Source organism: Fragaria vesca, linkage group LG2, assembly GCF_000184155.1.
Source record: "Fragaria vesca subsp. vesca linkage group LG2, FraVesHawaii_1.0, whole genome shotgun sequence".
NCBI classification, from domain to species: Eukaryota; Viridiplantae; Streptophyta; class Magnoliopsida; order Rosales; family Rosaceae; genus Fragaria; species Fragaria vesca.
The window spans coordinates 22,233,908-22,252,417 of NC_020492.1; the positions used below are offsets into that span (position 1 = coordinate 22,233,908).

The following is an 18,510-nucleotide window of genomic DNA, read 5'->3' on the forward strand; positions in this document are numbered from 1 at the left end:
AGATTGCTTTCAATAATGTGTGTTTTACAAGTCTTTTCCAACTTTTACAGTTCTTTCACATACTTTAAGTTGACAAAAATGTATACATTCTTACTGTTTGTGCATCCGTCCTTGTTCTATATTCCTGCTGGAAGGACATGCAAACCTTCCCAGGAAGACAAGAATTGATTGATTGCTTAAAGTTGTTTAGCAGCTATATATATCTAAGACAAAACAACTACTTTACTTAGTACCCACAGCACTAGAGAGAACTCAAAGGCGAATATTGTGTGAAGCATTCCTCTATCAAGTGCAAATCCAAACAGCGTGATCCCTCCATGGTTGTGTCCCAAGTAGGTCACTGCATGCACACCATCTAGATGTATAAGCATCCATTCACTTGTGCACTGCAGCACATGTTTATGCTACTATAGATAAAGAGTAATATTTCTGGAAGATCACTGACCTAATGCTTGCCTGGTTTGGAACGAGGAAGGTTCATGTGGGGAAACAGAAGTCGAAATATCGGATGAATCATTGTCACTCTCTCCATTGCAGCCTCCATTAGCCTCAGGGCTCTGGCCTTTCCCCTGCTTATCGGAATCTAACCCAGCAGCAGATGAACAAGTTAACAGCATGTGCCATCTTGTAGCAATTGCAACAATTCCTTGAGCTCTATGTGTCATTCTTGCTGCCTCCATTAAGCACAAAAACAACCCACTTAGTTCCACCGCCGAGCAAACCACAAGGTCACCGGAGTTGAGAAAAGTCTTCTCTGCCTTGGATGCCAGAACCAGCAACAAGGCTGCAAATTGGCTAACGGTGATGGTAAACCAGCACCCGATGATAAAAAATCTGTACCTATGGCTCGTAACCCACAACTGCTTTCTTATCCTTACATGTTCCTGAAAAATGACCTTAGAATTGGAATCACACCCTTCAAAGAACTTGTGCAGTCCTTCGAACCTTAGTATTTGGAGCTCACATGTCAACCGGAAGAGAATACAAACCAGCAAGAACACCCCGGTCCGATAAAGCCAGGAAGCCAAAACCAAGACAAACACAATGGAATTCAGTGGGACACTTGGACTCAGATATGGAAGTGACACTTTCACGGTGGTGAAGAATATAACCTTGTGAGCGAGCTCAAGGAAGCACGAAGGCAAGAGTATCCATGCCAGGCACTTGAAGGCCTTATCGACCTCGCGGGTGTATCCCCTCCGGACAGAGAAAGTATCCTCTTGTAGGCCATCGAGGAAGAGAAGCTGCCCGAGGCCGTAGTTCCGAAAGAAGGCGGAGAGTGTGAAGAAGGCAATGGCAGCTAAACCGGATTCGGGGAGCTGGACTAGTTTGTTGAAAGAGGTGGGGTCCTTGGATGGAAGCTTAAGTGTGAGAGAAGTTAGGATAGGAACGACGAGGGTCAGGAGGATGAAGGTGAAGTAGGAGATGAACTTTCCGAGGGAGGTGGAGTGGTCGAGTGCGCACCATTTGAGGCTGATTTGGAAGTTGGATAGCTCGTCGGAGGGTTCTGGTGATTTTTGTAGCAAGGGTTTGTTTGGCTGATCTGAGTCATTGCTGCTAGAGTTGATGTTGATCATGTGGGTTTTGGTTGAATTGGTGGAGGGTGTCATGGAGATAGTTGCAGGTTCGTGAAGGAAAGGAACAATTGATGATCTGATTTAGCTGCGAAGAGTGAGAGAGATGTTGCTTGCATTTAGAAGAGAGTATATGATGCATGGTCATGGATGTAAAGGAAAAGATCGGTGGAGAACACCTAGCTAGCAGTTGTGTTGCTTCTCGTGAGAGTAGGTCTACTTCTCTTTTCCTTGTTCCAGAGGTAATTAAGGGAAATGAGAAGAATAAAGACTTGCTGAAAGAGCTAGCTAGCTAGCTCGCTCAGGAAGAGCTTTCGATTTTGTGACATGGTATTGGTCTGAAACTGCCACACGTGAACTTCAGTATCAATTTACAGCTCGAACAGCCCTAGTCTCACCCATCAAAAGCAAACAAGAGAAGTTCATGCATCCTATGCACTTAAGTACGTCCTAGGCACGTACGTGTTAAGATCAGGTGATATACAACTTGACAAGTAATGTATCTATCTAGCTCTCCGATACATGATTACATGCATGTTAAACCAACGGTATATACTATTATGTATATCTTTCTGATAATCACATTAAATCATATGGTGTGAAAACTAAAGTTAATTCGAAAAGTATACTCTAAGGCTACATATTGAAGAGTAATGCTAGGTAAACCATCTTTTGAGAAACCACTTAAGCTAATTTAACCTCAGCCGTTGAATATATATCCATATATATATATACTAATCAATAGTAGAGAAGGTTCGGAGTATACGTACTGTGTGTGCCGTGGTACATATATATGATATGCATTTTGGTCAATTAATTCATACACATAAAACAAAATAATATATATCATCGCAAAATCTCGGCTGAGGCAACAAGGAACTCGATCAATTTGTCGATCTCATTATGCATGATGCATAGTTGATAAGAACAGCGGAGCAGATATATATTTTATAGGTCACGCATCAAGGTAAAGATAATTATAAATTGACTACACCAGGGGAATGAAATCCAACAAAGGCCGGCACTGCGATCATACACACCAGCTCATGATGAAATACTTTTTTGTCTTCAGATAGAATGTTGCCCTGGAATTACAGGTTAGGGAGTGGTATATATACGTAGTCAGTTCATTTTCATATCCCATCGATCGTCAACTTCTTGATTATTAATAATCATGGCTCGTAACAAATCAGCAGCACACAATCAATGGCTGCTATTTCTGTTAGCAATAGTATCATCATCATGTGTTATCTCATCTTCTAGTGCTGCTACTGATGAAGGTGCCACACTCATGAACTTCAAGAATTCTCTATCCGATACCGCGGGGTTAGATAACTGGAATGTTACCTCTAGAAATCCCTGCAACAATTCCCAGCCCCTTTGGGCGGGTGTGCTTTGCAACAGCGGAAGCGTATACGGGCTGCAGCTGCAGAGCATGGGACTAACTGGCCTGATTGACATCGACACGCTCTCGGAGTTGCCGGCGCTCAAGACCATAAACTTGATGAACAACGGCTTTGAAGGTCCACTACCCAATGTGAAGAGACTGTCACTCATTAGTGTCTACTTGTCCCAGAACCGATTCTCTGGTGATATCCCTGATGATGCTTTCAGTGGCATGAGTGGTACCTTGAAGAAGGTTTACTTGGCCAATAATGGATTTACGGGGAAGATACCAAGTTCTTTGGTTGCTTTGCCTAAGCTCGTGGAGTTGGATCTTGGGGATAACCAATTTACAGGGGAGATTCCAGATTTCCAACCAAGGAACTGGAATACGATGAATCTAGCAAACAACAGACTGGAGGGTCAGATCCCGGCATCACTAAGCAATTTAAATCCGGCCGATTTTGAGGGTAAGTGATCGACTTCATCATCATCATTTGCACGGCTTCATTCGTTATGTGATGCGTGTTGGAATTAGTAGAGATTTGTATATAAATACTTGAGTACGTACAATCATCCATGCATGTACAGTTGCACACTACAATCATATCTATGGAAATTTAACTTTGAAATGAAAATTGTGTTCTCCTCATTCAAACAGGAAACAGTGGCTTGTGTGGAGAGCCTCTTAGCCCATGCCAAATGGTAAAGAAGAAAGGAAGCAGTGACGGTCAAAGAATTGGAGCAGTGAATCTTTAGCAGATTTTGAACTTGATTCTTGTAATACTGTATGTTGGAAGGTAGCTATCTAGCTAGCTAGCTAGCTTTATCAAGAGAAACTGAGAAAGCTGAGTTTTATGCGAAATTCAATTATATGATTTACAATGCATTTTCCTTTGCGACTAATCGTTGTTCACTTGGTTCTTGTTTTGTTATGAATTCAATTACACTAATAATCGATTACAAAATTAATTCCCTTGATAATTGACGTATTAGCACATCACAATTTAACTTAAAATGTTCATGAGAACGATCTTATATCAACATTGTATCATGAAGTTAAGATGTACACGTACAATAATGATTTTACAAGGAACTTTTTAGAGTTACGAAAACCTGTGTATGTCACTTGCTACCAAGAACCCTAATCTAGCTAGCTCAGGCATGTCGAATTCAAGACTGCTGAGCAAAAACAAAGACCCCAAGAGGCTGGGTGGGCAAAAAAACTAAACTGGAAACAAAACTTGCACTAACGTTCAACTAGAAAAGCCGCAGAAATCGTAACCAACATTACAAAATAGCTGATTGAATTTGAAAAGACAACCACGATTACTAACTGGTTACAGGCTTGCTTCAAAATCTGTCGTTGACATAGAATCAAGAAGCATATCTTTGTATAATCAAAAAACAGTTGACCGGCCAAGCACTTCGAAGTTCTCAATTGCTAGCATAATTTTCTCAAACGAGCTCATTGTTTCAGCTGTCCAGTGCATGTCGATGACATAAGTTCCATAACATTTTCACAAAGACAAAGTACGTCAAAAATGTAATTAATTACCTAAGAAAATTACATCGGAGATCAGCAAATGACCTAGTTAGGGTTATCAAAGTTACTGTTCCCGGAAGTTAAGCTCATGAACAAGCTGTATATGTATGTTGTCGTACCAAAAAAAAGAAAGAAAAAGAAGCTGTACATGTATGTTTGTTTGGCTTCAATATATATACCCAAAACAAACACAGCATGCATGGATTGGAAACTCATCACAGCTCGATCAGCAAACAGTGAAACAGATGATGCATAACCAAAATGTTACTCAGTTACTGTAAGGGTGAAAGTGATATCTGTCATCGATTCCATCTACCCAAAATGTTAAAGTCGGCTGCATGAGCCAGCAATGATACTTCTGCATCACCATTAACAAGAACAAAACATCAGTATAACAGCACACACATAGCTTCAAATATTATACAATTACACGTTAAAATGATATCAAACCCTTTAATTAGTATTAAAATTCATTGCCGGCACCAATCACCAGCTCATATTACATAGAATCACAGACATAGTCATTCTCGCATAGCCGACTATTTGTACCTTCACATATTCCCTCAATCCTTTAACCTCCATTTCCTTCTTCTTATCTTCTTCCCCAAACCTCATTTCATTTCTCATCACTTGGTCTGAAGTTCCAACATGAAGAAGTTCCTCTGATACTTCTCTTGTTGATCAAGTATCACGAGAAACGTGGTATTTGATACAATATTTTTCAGTTACTTCTGTAATAGGTTCGGTACTTGGGTATTTCAAAGCTCTCAATCAAAAATATGGCTCGTAATAAAGCAGCATATGATCACTGGCTTATCATGCTATGTATTGTAGTATTTGCTAGCTCATCATGTTCTGCAACTGAAGGTGAAGGTGTCACACTCATGAATTTCAAGAATTCACTATCCAATACCTCGGCGTTAGATAACTGGAATGTTACCTCTAGAAATCCCTGCAACAATTCCCAGCCCCTTTGGGCGGGTGTGCTTTGCAACAACGGAAGCGTATACGGGCTGCAGCTGCAGAGCATGGGACTAACTGGCCTGATCGACATCGACACGCTCACACAGTTGCCAGCCTTCAAGACCATAAGCGTCATGAACAACGGCTTTAGAGGTCCACTGCCTGATGTGAAGAGACTTGCACTCATTAGTGTCTACTTATCGCAGAACCAATTCTCCGGTGATATTCCTGAAGACGCGTTCAGCGGCATGGGTGGTACCTTGAAGAAGGTTTACTTGGCCAAAAATGGATTTACGGGGAAGATACCAAGTTCTTTGGTTGCTTTGCCTAAGCTCGTGGAGTTGGACCTTGGGGATAACCAGTTTAGTGGCAAGATACCAAATTTTCAATCAAGGACCTGGGTGACGTTAAATCTGGCAAACAATAGATTCGAGGGTCAGATTCCGGCATCACTGAGAAATGAAAATCCAGCCGATTTTGCGGGTAAGTGATTTCATCATTTGACTTCTTTCCTACATGTTATGCGAATTGAAATTAGTAGAGACTAGCTAGATATGATGTAGTCTACGTTGCTATCCATATGCACACATGAACCACGTACTGTTCTTTGTTCTTAGCATGCATCTTAATTACGACATGAAATGATAACTGTTCAACATTCTGAGATGAGAAGTAGAATAATTAGGATCGAAAAGTTGGACGAACTAATACAAAACTCGCGATTTGATTCAAATATTCAATAATACATGGAATATTTTCAAAAAATATATGAACTAAGAAAGAGAAAGACATGTAGTCATGATCAATGCAAGAAATTAAAATGAAAAGAAATCATGCATTGACTGATTGACACACGAACATTATGATATGTTTAATTGTTTATCGCAGCTTAACATCCTTGCAATGCAAGCACGTCTGTCTAAAGCCATATTAGTTATCATATATCTACTGCGATTTCATCGTTCAAGATTTTATCTTCAAGTTCTTGTAGTAGCTAGGTCTGTAATTCTGTGAGTTACATTTTTGACCAAGCAGGAAACAAAGGTTTGTGCGGACCGCCTCTTGGCAAATGCAAGTCCAAATTGAAGAGACTCCTCCTAATCATAGCCATCGTAGTCATCTCAGTGGCCGTACTATTGTTGGCGCTCTGGTTGATCACCTCAATCCGAGGCAGTCGGGCTCGAAGTGCTCGTGAAGCCCGGCAAGCCCGATCGGCGCAAGAAAAGGTCGAAATGAAACCAGTAGGTCGTAAAACCCGGGGAGTATTGGAGGCGCAACTACCCGACCCGGTGGCAGACGATGAGTACAAGAAGGCAGAGAAAGCAGGGGAGTTGCATTTTCTGCGGAAGGACAGAGAGAAGTTTGAGGTACAAGAGCTACTTAGGGCACCAGCTGAGGTACTTGGGAGTGGGAGCTTTGGTTCGTCTTACAAGGCTGGTCTTTTGAGTGGGTCTATGGTTGTGAAGAGGTTTAGGGATATGAATAGAGTTGGCAAAGATGACTTCTATGATCACATGAGTAGACTTGGAAGGTTGTCACACCCTAATCTGCTACCACTCGTTGCCTTCTATTACATGAAAGAAGAGAAACTCTTGGTTCATGACTTTGTTCTAAACGGAAGCTTGGCTAGTCATCTCCATGGTACGTTCATACAATAACACGATTTTGCATCACATAATTACCAATCACATCTACATACATAATGCTTTGATGCATCACGTTATTAATATTTACATTCAAATGTGGTTAGAGCATTATTTTCTTGGTCAGTCGGAGAATAATGTACCATTTGCGTGTTTCAGCTAAGCGAGCACCGGGGCAACCAGGGCTCGATTGGCCGACGCGCCTGATGATCATCAAAGGAGTAGCGAGAGGCCTAGGCTACCTCTACAAAGAGTTCCCGGGGATGCCAGTCCCCCACGGCCACCTCAAGTCCTCCAACGTCCTCCTCGACCACAACCTCAACCCGGTCCTAGCCGAATACGCCCTAATCCCCGTCATCAACAAAGAACACGCACACAAGCTCATGGTCGCCTACAAGTCCCCCGAGTTCTCACAAACTGGCCGCACCTCCAAGAAGACCGACGTCTGGAGCCTCGGCATCCTCATCTTCGAAATGCTGACCGGAAAGTTCCCCGCGAACTACCTCCAACAGGGGAAGCGTGCCAACGCCGACCTCGCCAGCTGGGTGAACTCGGTGGTGAGGGAGGAGTGGACGGGTGAGGTTTTCGATAAGGAAATGAAGGGGACGAAGAATGGAGAAGGTGAGATGCTGAAGCTGTTGAAGATAGGGATGTGCTGCTGTGAGAATAGCGTTGAAGGGAGGTGGGATTGGAGAGAGGCGGTGGATAAGATCGAGGAGTTGCAGGAGAGGGACAGTGAGGAAGAAGACTACTCGTCGTACGCGAGTGATGGGGATGTGTACTCGTCTAGGGCTGTGACTGATGATGACTTCTCCTTCTCCATTGCAGCTTGATGAAGGTTTAACTTTGTTGGAATAGTAGGATCGACTTGGATTATTATTCATGTTATACGTGCTATTTGCTCGAGAATGTGAGCTAGCTAGCAGGTAAGGAATAACAATGGAAGAAGAGAACAAACGAGAATATGTATGGGATTTAATTCTTTTTTCATAGTTTTTCTATTTTATTCGGGTAGCTAGGCTTATTTTTGCATGGTTCGTCTTTGTTTATATGAAATGTGAAAGAAGAGAATAATAATCTGTATTAAGGGTAACAATCATTTTTAAGTTCGCTGCACGTCGTTGTTTATCGAGAAGAACGATAATCTATTTTGAGTCTTCGACTTTCAAAGTTTGGTTCTTTGAGGCATTTCCTCAAACACATTACGTGCACTATTCTTCAGAGATGAAAACCCAAAACACATGTCAATCCAATTCAAATGAAGGCCATGATTTGACACAAGTGCTTTGCCATTTGCAGCTTATGTTCAACATTATATGCTAAAATGGCTGCATGAAGCTCAATACGAGAAAAGATGAAGAACCCAGAACGGAAATCAACAACGAAAGTTGTTGGTTTTTGGTTTTCTCAGACAGAGTTTGATAATAACGGCGAAGTTCTCAGCACATCGGCGACAGAGGAGGAGGGACGCCAAAGCCCAATTGATTTTTGAAAGAAAATTAATTCACGCGGGCTAGACGAAAATGAGATAGGGCTGGGCGGTTGAGGTGGCGTGGACCTTAACGGGTTAAGAGGCCCACCATTTAAAAAAAAAAGAAAAATAATCCTCCGACCTAGACGGAGATGAGGTGTGCCTAGGCGGTCCACGTGGCGTGGGCTACTGAGTAGTATTTTTAGTCGGGAATGACCCGCGGGTGAACCTATCAAACTCGCCGCTTTCTCTCCCTCCAACTCTTTCTTGGCGCGCGTCTCACTCCGCCGTCACTTGTTCCATTTCTCTAAAACGGTAAAACCTCTTAGACTTGAATCCACTGAATCTCATGGCTTGGTGCCAAGGTTTCGACGAAACCCGTCTTCTCATCGCCGCCGGTAACTCCTCACTTGACTATTGAATGTACTTCATTTCATTCGATTCTTCATTCTCATGAATCACTTCCCTCTAACAGATCCTCCCGCAACCGGAGACGGCGCCGGAAAAATGATTTCGCTCCGACATCCGAAGTCCGGTATTGCACTCTTGTGGAATTTAGTGTTCAAATTTGTGATCGGGAAACTCGGTGTTCTGATTTTTATTTTATTTTTTCGATTTTGTTAAGGAAACACAATGTGCTGTCTTTTAGTGGATGGTATGCTCCAGGAGCTTAACTGGTTCAGGCAGTCCTACAGTTCTTGGTTTCTTGGAGACTATGTTTCCGAGGGTGGGTGCTTTTGCTTCTGCTTATGTTTGCAGTTGTTGTTTAGTATAGTGTTTTTGTTTATTGTCTTAACCTTTTTAGTTGTAAATTGTGTACAGATGGTGGGTTATACACCGCCACTCGACTTGATCCTGTTTTTGTTTTGTTGCCCATTTTCGAGGAAGCTAGAATGAAGGTACTAGAATAGAAAATTCTTGTGGTGTTTAATACCAGAATTGTATTCATGAATGTTGTTGTGTTGTTTCAAAACTCTATGTTTATGCGCTTTTTTGTTAGTGGTACCTACATTCGTTTTGATAATTGCAGAAGAGGGATGATCCTGGCAAGTTCAGGCCGTTGGATGAGATAATCTTTGTTGATGGCTATCCCGCGTATCAGCACCTATTGTCCATTGCAGAGGTTTCTATGCAAGTAGTTTGTGATATCAAAGGTGAGGTACTAACCCCCATTTTCGTTTGAAATTTCAGGGAAACTGCAAAATCAAGGAGTACATGTTTACTTCTTTTAGGGTCAATTCTTATAATATGATGTTTTATACTCTTGAAGTTGAGAAAGTTTCATGTTAATTTCTTTCTGTATCTGCAGAAATTGATTCCACCAAATATTTTAGGCTTGATGACTCCAAGGTTCTGGCTTGGCTGTACCACAAGGTGAATTTTGATGTTGATGATGTATACTTGTTGGAGTGTCTGTTACCTTGTCAGTATCTGGATATGATATCTTGTTCTTTGTTAAACCACAGTGAAAACTTTATCCTTTTATTGTGGTTGGGTTCATTCTAAGTTCATATTTATGTTATGAGATGCAGGCATGTCAGCTGAAAGAGACGCTATCCACGTTGGACAGTAATTATGCTGCAAGGGAAGATAAACAGAGATGTATACTTTCAGTGAGAAAACAAGTTTTATATGATTTCTATGTCTATGTAGTGTCAATTGGAAATTTTATCAGTCCTAAGTTTGAAATGAGCAGAATGAATTTTAGTTGATAGCCAGAGATGTTATGGGCTGTATGCTATATGTAGTTGGTGCATGTAGTACATTTTGAACAGCTGTGCCAAAGGACTTGTTAATAAGCATGTGAGTCATTCAAGAGTCTGTTTTTTTGTTCATTAATTCATCCTTGTTGCTGGTGCAGTGACTGATGCGGTTTCAATCTTAGGGGAATACCTGAAGGATGAGCCCTGGTTGAAGCTTTTGTGCGACCGTTTGAGGTATTGCCTCAAAAAGGGTCCTACTTATACTCATAAATCTAGCACTTTTGAAAATGCTTACATCTTTTTGGTGGATTCACTCGTTCCAGAATGCATTAACCGAGTTACTAATGTGTTCTCAGGATAGATTTACCAGAGGCACCGAAAAAAGCACCAGACACTGAAACTCTCCCAACTGCGTACGAAAGTAGCCCAGGGATATGGAATGGCTCACAGGTATGATAGCCATCTTACTGTTTGAAAACCCAGTGATTATCAATTTGTTGGTGTTGTTGATTTTGGATTAATTCTGGTTCTGTATTCCCATGTTATAATCTGCCAGGAAAAGAGCAAAAGTGACAATAAGGTCACTACCAGAGCAGCTGGAAGGCAAGCTAAAAAGATCAAACCGGAGACGGAATCACATAACATCAGAGACATGTTCACGAGGGCCTCATCAAGAAAGAAGTGAATCAATAAGGAAACACAGTTGTAAATCCTGGGATTCATTCATCATGATCAGAACTTGTAAACCATTTCAATGAGCAACTACTATTTCTGTAGCATTCATTAACATAGCTTCTGCAATTGTAATGACTCATTGGCTGTATCACTATTTGTGTCAAAGTCCAGCTAATTCAAGTTCAATATCCACTGTTACTGTACAGATTGAAAACCTATTATTGAGGTTGATGGAGACATGGCAATTGGCAGATATCATTTGTATCCTTCTGGCCCACAAGAGGTTCCATTGGCTATTTCTTGCTGGGTTGGATAGGGTCATAGTGTTTCTTCCCTGCTTGGAAAATCGGTGATCAAGTGAGGCCTTCACATCTGATCAACTTATCTCATCAGATCAAACGGTTACATACATATTGAACATTCCTCTAAATAATAGCAAACCTAAGCTGAACAACCAACAGTATGTATGACTTTTAGGATTTACCTTTGAATCAGATTTTTCAGATTTAAAACGTACTCCTGTTAAGAATCTGATATCTAACAAACTGGATATTCCTCTAAATGGACTAAAAGCTTGTATTGGTTGCTTGTAGTCCCTGATTCCTTGGAGTTCATGATCTTTTGCTAACCTTCCTTGTAAGTTGTTATATTCTCATCTGATAATTCTCATGCATAGAGTACAGGTTTCAAGGCAGGGAAGAAGAATAAGGAATATACCGTCTTTTTCTCTCAAGCACAAGATCATCCACAGCTCAATAAAGGTACCCTCTTTTGCTTTTCTATGATCCACTTCAATCTCTGTAATGAAAAGCACAAACTCCTAATGAAGCCCAAGTGGTGAAGGTGGAGAAGTGAATTAAGAGTGGATAGGTAGTTAGAGGTTTGATTCTCTCGATGCTCGACAAACTCACCAGAATCCATGTTTATGGGTTTCTGATGAGTACTTCATCTGCTTATAGGGATTTCTATAAGAAAAAGTTGATGGGGGTTGCTAGGAAATATCACACTAGGCTATCAACTAGAATAGGTATGAATAAGCCGTGATTCTCCAAGGCTGCTACTTCATCCTTCCCTTTTATCTAGAACTCACTTTAGGAATGTTGCCTCCTGGGCTGTACTTGTACCATTTGTTCTGTAACATCACGGGTATCTGGTCGAGGGTATCATTAGCATGGCCAGTTACAAAGGATTTCTGACTTTTTCTCTCTATTTGATGGAACATTTTGGGAGAATAATCGACTTCGAATTGATGCTTGGTGTCCATGTCTTATATTCCTTTCCGTCATGGAATATATATGAAGCATCTTTTACCTCCCAGAGTTTGTAGAAAACCATTCATTCTTTTTCATAGTCTTGTTAATTACTTTTGTGAATGTCACTCTTTCCTTTTCTTTTTTGGTTTCCCCAGCAGTATATAAAAGAAGGGCGGAGATCATAGTTTGCTTATACTTTTGATGGATAGCAGCAACATAGTAACCGTCCTGGAATCCGAAGGAGTTGAGTTCCTTCTATCTGGTGAAAGAAAGGTAGTCTCCACATCATTCTTTAGTTTTGCTTCCTGGTTTTGTTAATATTTTTCAATGAGTTTTCTGCATTTTGGTGGCTGAGCTTCAAATTCTTACAGAAATGTAAGGAGGACTTCAATGCTATAGCTAGGTGAAGTTCTTAGATTGGTTATGATACTAAAATGGATTCTTGTTTTAATTCTGAGATTAATTAGGTACCCTTGTCGTCATGCAATGGGAAGACAGTATGCCTTTTCTTCTCTGCAAATTGGTGTAGGCCTTGCAAGGCCCTGACCCCTCAGCTTGTGAGACTTTATGATACCCTTCGATATGAAGGCAAAGATCTTGAGATTATTTTTGTATCTTTCGACCACGATGAGGACAAATTCAATGCACACTTCAAGTGCATGCCATGGCTGGCAGTCCCATTCGATGTAAACCTGCATAAAAGATTGAGTGACATATACCACGTTGATCGAATCCCATCACTCGTTCCATTGAGTTCAGATAGGATATCAATTGAGGAAGATTTGATTGGATTTATTGAAGACTATGGTGCCGAGGCATTTCCATTCACTAGGAAGAGAAGAGAGGAACTAAAGGCTATAGATGATGCAAAGCGTGAAGGTGGAAAACTTGAAGAGCTTCTGGCACACCAAGGACGAAACTATCTCATGTCTAGGGATGGTAGAGAGGTACCTACGCGTAGTTTACTGCTTATTTCAAATGTTTCTGATCTCTGCTAACTTAGAGAATTGACAGATGTACTTGATCACCATTTCGCAGATATCAGTATCCGAACTTGTTGGCAAAACCATAGGCCTTTACTTTGGTGCACATTGGAGTCCTCCTTGCCGTTCTTTCACCTCCAAGCTCATAGAAGCATACAGTGAGCTTATGACATCAAATGATGAACTCTTTGAAATCATTTTCGTCTCCACAGACCGAGACCTCAAAGAATTTGAACTAAACATATGCACCATGCCATGGCTTGCCATCCCCTACAATGATAAAACAAGACAAGATCTTTGCCGAATCTTTAACATTAAAGAAATTCCGGCTTTGGTTCTAATCGGACCAGATGGGAAGGCTGTTAGCACAAAGGGGAGGGCTTTGATCTCTTTGTATGGCGCAAAAGCTTTCCCGTTCACAGAGTTGAGGATCAAAGAGCTTGAAGCAGCCTTGGGAAAAGAAGGAGAGGCATTGCCCCCTCAAGTGAAGGATATAAAGCATGACCATATGCTGAAGCTGGACATGGCCAAAGCATATGTATGTGATTTTTGCAAGAAGCAAGGGAGGTTCTGGGCATTTTCGTGCGATGTTTGTGACTATGATCTTCATCCAACTTGCGTAGATAAATCATTTAAGAATTTGTGAACTATGAAATGCAAGAATCAAGGTTGGTTCTGGGATTTTGTGATCTGTGTCACTATGATCTTCATCCAACTTGCTTGTATGTAGGAAAGTCATCTCAAGAAATTTGTCAGTTATGACTTATGAGAGTGTAAATTTATTGAATAACTAAGATTAGCTACTCTGGAAATTATTTGCATTTATACGATACTGATATATTTAGTATGACACAGTAAAATTAGTTAAGGAGAGGTCAAAGATCAAATGGATCCGCTAATGTTGGAGAGTCTCTCATTGCAGTAAACACAATTGAAGAAAGGCAAATGTGGGAGATATTTATGGATTCACCAGTGAAAAAATCAAACTAATTTGTTATTCCAAGTACTTTGTTGTTCTTGCAAAGAAGTTAACAAGATAGAATCAGATACATTAAAGTAAATAGAAGTCCACAGATAGAATGATCAGAAACAGCTTCCTTCTTTGTCTCTCTTTCTTGGGACTCCACTAAGAGAGGCAGAGGAGTTATACAAACACAATCCATTATCAATTTTGTGATTCTAATTTCTAAAAGGGTTTTCATTAGGATTTTTCTTTGTTTTTGTTTCTTTGATTTTGAGGAAGAGGAAAGAGTGTGTGTGTGTGTGTGTGTGTGTGAGAGAGAGAGAGAGAGAGAGAGAGAGAGAGAGAGAGAGAGAGAGAGAGAGAGAGAGAGAGAGAGAGAGAGAGAGAGAAAAATGTGGCTGCCCAACAATAAACATGAAAAGAAGGATGGATCAGGGACTGCATTGATAGCGGTGGCAATAGACAAAGACAAGAACAGCCAAACTTCACTGAAATGGACAATAGACAATCTTGCTCAGAAAGGCCAAACTATTCTTCTTCTCCATGTCAAGATCAAACCCTCCCTGTTTGCTCAATCACCCACCAATTCAAGTAGGTGTAAAATTACTTTCTCAATGCTTGACTTGCACACCAAGAAAATGAAATCATGGGTTCCTGATAGCATATATTGATTTTTGACTATTTGGTGCAGGAAGTAACCCAAATTGGGAACAGCAGTTGGTATGCAAAGACCCTGATCCCCAGACCAGGGAATTGTTCCTTCCTTTTCGCGTTTTCTGCACACGAAAAAATGTGAGTCTCATGAACTTGATAATGGCTTGTCTGTTACATTTAGAAAGGTAAAGGAGAGTCACATATTGCTGATCATACTATGTGTAACAGATACAATGTAAGGACATCGTACTAGAAGACACAGATGTAGCAAAAGCATTGGTCGAATACAGTACCCAAACTGCAATCGAGCATTTGGTTGTTGGTGCATCATCAAAAAGTGGTTTTCTCAGGTACATACATCATGTTTTTCTGAAGCCTTAAGTAAACCAATGGTCCTATAAATTTAACAACTGAACTGGAAAGTTAACAGGTGCTGCAAGGGGTTAAATGTAGACTAATATGAAAAGGCCTTGGTATTACATAGAACATATGTTTAACTACTTTTCAAAAACTTGTGCAGATTCAAACAATCAGATATTCCAGGCACTGTAATGAAATTGGCACCAGATTTTTGCAATGTATATGTCATATCAAAAGGAAAACCTCATTCCTCGAGAGCTGCCACACGTCCAGCTCCAGCCATCTCAAGGAACCAACTTCGTAACCAAACGGCAAAATCAGAGCCATTTATGAACCCTCCTAATAATATGAAATGTAAGTGCACTTGTATCTTATTGAGAGTACCTTATACATATTCAACACAATGCTCTCTCACTAATTATAACCTATGTTCTGGATCCTCTACCAGCAACAGAAAGGCCACCGGACAAACCACGCCAGTCACATGATGATTCGGACTCCTTCAGGTCAGATAACACAAGTTTTGTGCAATAGTCGGATAAGAAACAAACATGTTGGAAATTGAAAACTAACATTTAGTAATCATGGTATGGAAAGCAGGTCACCATTCACTAGAAAAGGTCCAAATGGGAAGTCATATCCGGAGCTCCCTATGCCGGACTCTGACATATCTTATGTTAGCTCTGGAAGGCCTAGCATTGACCGCATCTTCCCTACATTCTACGATGCCTTTGATTCAGGAAAAGCCACCCCGCCACGAACGTCAAACAGCACAGAAATAGACATGAACCACAGCTTTGAGTCTATGAACTACTTTGGAAGGAAGTCTCTGGATATCAGCAGCTCTCCACCTGCATTCTCCTCCATCTCTCAGGAAAGTGATAGATTATCGTCTGCTTCACAGCCAATGATGGTAAGTGTATCTTGTCAAATTTCAGCAAAATGTGTATCTTGTGTTGTGTGAAAAACACCTAGAGATGGTTTTAGTTTTACTAATCAAAATTACAGGATGATGTGGAGGCTGAAATGAGGAGGCTAAAGCTCGAGCTCAAGCAAACTATGGAAATGTATAGTACCGCCTGTAAAGAGGCACTCTCAGCCAAGCAAAAGGTACATGAAGTCTTAATACTTTCATCGTTTCAAGCAAGAAGATCTTAATATAACAAGAGATATAAATAATGTACAGGCAGTAGAACTCCAGCGCTGGAAATTAGAAGAAGAAAGAAGACTGGAAGAGGCACGGTTAGCTGAGGAAGCCGCGATGGCTATTGTGGAAAAGGAAAGAGCCAAGTCCAAAGCAGCCATGGAGGCAGCTGAAGCAGCTAGGAGAATTGCAGAACTAGAAGCACAGAAGAGAATCAATGCAGAAATGAAGGCACTCAAAGAATCAGAAGAGAAGAAAAAGGCACTCAATGCCTTGCAACAGTCGGATGTCAGGTATAGGAAGTATTCCATCGAGGATATTGAGGCAGCCACAGAATTCTTTGCAGAATCTCGCAAGATTGGTGAAGGCGGCTATGGTCCTGTATATCGGTGTAATCTAGATCATACTCCTGTTGCAATTAAAGTTCTACGCCCTGATGCAGCTCAAGGAAGATCACAGTTTAACCAAGAGGTAATGTTTGCATTCCTCTATATACATATGATATGTTGTGTTGCCACATTGTGAACCTGGACCACGCATATTGACAGTCTGATAACATAACATGTCAGCAAGAGAACTTTCCTCGTAGACATGCATCAACAATAGTGATGGAATGATAAAAACATTTCTATATTTTCTACATCAGGTTGAAGTACTTAGCTGTATAAGGCATCCTAATATGGTTCTGCTCCTTGGTGCCTGCCCCGAATATGGATGTTTGGTTTACGAGTACATGGCAAATGGGAGCTTGGAAGACCGCCTCCTGCGAAGAGGAAACACTCCACCTCTCTCTTGGCAGCTTAGATTTAAAATTGCAGCTGAAATAGGCACAGGCTTGTTGTTCCTCCACCAAGCCAAGCCAGAGCCACTAGTGCACCGTGACTTGAAACCTGCCAACATCTTGCTTGACAGGAACTATGTCAGCAAGATCAGCGATGTTGGCTTGGCAAGGCTGGTGCCTCCTTCAGTGGCTGACACTGTGACACAGTATCGAATGACATCAACAGCAGGAACATTCTGCTACATTGATCCTGAGTATCAGCAGACAGGCATGCTCGGCGTGAAGTCTGATGTGTACTCTCTTGGAATAATGTTTTTGCAAATGATCACAGCCAAGCCAGCAATGGGACTGACTCATCATGTCGAAAGGTCTATTGAAATAGGGACTTTTGCTTCAATGCTGGATCCAGCCGTGCCAGATTGGCCTGTTGAAGAAACCATGAACTTTGCCAAGCTGGCTCTCCAATGTGCAGAGTTAAGACGAAAAGACAGACCGGACCTCGGCAACGTGATCCTGCCAGAACTCAACAGATTGAAAATGATTGCTGAAGAGACTATGCATCACACACTGATGGGTGATGACAGTAGCTCTTCACCTCAGCACAGTCAAGTTTCAGTGCAGCTGGTAAGTATAAGTCATATATACAAGTCATAACCGTCAAACCATACTTCAGTTCATAATGCCTAGTGCTAACTCAAGAAATCATCAAATGCTGAATGAGATGTTATTTTGGATTGATTTTGCAGGATGCTATGAGTGGACCAGGCTCGAGATCTGTCGAGGGCTAAGATCAAACACCTATCAATCAAACAATTGCTCTCTATCAAGTCGAAATGTAAAGAACTGTTGTAACCAAACATGTAGCAGGCTAACAGGACTGTTGTAAGTAAGCAGAACACCAAAAATGTAAAGATGTTGTAGGAAATTTTGATGTTCGATCATCCTGTAGCAAATGTAGCAGAGAGCAATGATGAGCTCGTGAACTTTAACACATCCGTCATGGATTTTTGTAGATAATTCTTTCTATTTCTTTTTCTCATCTCAGTGTCATAGATAATCACTTATCAATTCCTAGTGCAAAAACATTATTACAACACGTACAACAAAAACCTTGTCTCCAAATATGGTCTTACCAAGTTTTTTCTTAGATGAAAGATGGTTGAAACGTTTCAAAAAGTTCTATCAATTTTCTTTAATACAAAAGGTTTCAAAAAGCTCATGAAAGATGCTTGAAACGATTTGGGGCTAATGATGTACTCTAAATTTTAGTACTAGATGGCAAAAACAATCATATATACGGAAGAGAGATACATCATATGAAACAAAGAAAATTATTTTTTTGTTACAACCTGTAGGTTTCAAGAATGTTTCAAGGTAATTGGCAATGAAACCCAGGAAAATGGTTGGTAAGGC

The 18,510-nt window shown here is 40.9% G+C and overlaps 5 protein-coding genes and 1 pseudogene across 5 annotated transcripts in view; 4 read left to right on the top strand and 2 right to left on the bottom strand.

Annotated features, from left to right (window-relative positions):
• LOC101312889 (group 2 truncated hemoglobin YjbI-like) overlaps positions 1 to 18,510 on the bottom strand; it is a 771,661-nt gene that overhangs the window by 120,415 nt on the left and 632,736 nt on the right. The window lies entirely within an intron of this gene.
• LOC101310198 lies at positions 204 to 1,577 on the bottom strand. The gene is made up of 2 exons (XM_004292823.1): positions 446 to 1,577; positions 204 to 340 (listed from the first exon to the last, which is right to left on the bottom strand). Exons 1-2 carry the CDS (start codon positions 1,575 to 1,577, stop codon positions 204 to 206), a joined length of 1,269 nt encoding a protein of 422 aa, XP_004292871.1.
• On the top strand, positions 2,749 to 7,942 carry LOC101310495 (probable LRR receptor-like serine/threonine-protein kinase At4g31250-like). The gene is made up of 4 exons (XM_004292824.1): positions 2,749 to 3,427; positions 6,502 to 6,616; positions 6,653 to 7,107; positions 7,269 to 7,942. Exons 1-4 carry the CDS (start codon positions 2,749 to 2,751, stop codon positions 7,940 to 7,942), a joined length of 1,923 nt encoding a protein of 640 aa, XP_004292872.1.
• LOC101301164 (ribonuclease H2 subunit B-like) lies at positions 8,850 to 11,196 on the top strand. The gene is made up of 10 exons (XM_004291210.1): positions 8,850 to 8,978; positions 9,056 to 9,115; positions 9,206 to 9,307; positions 9,403 to 9,479; positions 9,611 to 9,734; positions 9,890 to 9,954; positions 10,113 to 10,182; positions 10,442 to 10,517; positions 10,640 to 10,733; positions 10,840 to 11,196. The coding sequence occupies exons 1-10, from the start codon at positions 8,930 to 8,932 to the stop codon at positions 10,966 to 10,968; spliced, it is 846 nt and encodes a 281-aa protein (XP_004291258.1). The 5' UTR covers positions 8,850 to 8,929; the 3' UTR covers positions 10,969 to 11,196.
• On the top strand, positions 11,508 to 14,021 carry LOC101307749 (probable nucleoredoxin 3-like). Its single transcript, XM_004291233.1, has 4 exons — positions 11,508 to 11,719; positions 12,367 to 12,484; positions 12,679 to 13,158; positions 13,250 to 14,021. The coding sequence occupies exons 2-4, from the start codon at positions 12,413 to 12,415 to the stop codon at positions 13,838 to 13,840; spliced, it is 1,143 nt and encodes a 380-aa protein (XP_004291281.1). The 5' UTR covers positions 11,508 to 11,719; positions 12,367 to 12,412; the 3' UTR covers positions 13,841 to 14,021.
• Positions 14,551 to 17,885, top strand: LOC101310783 (annotated as a pseudogene).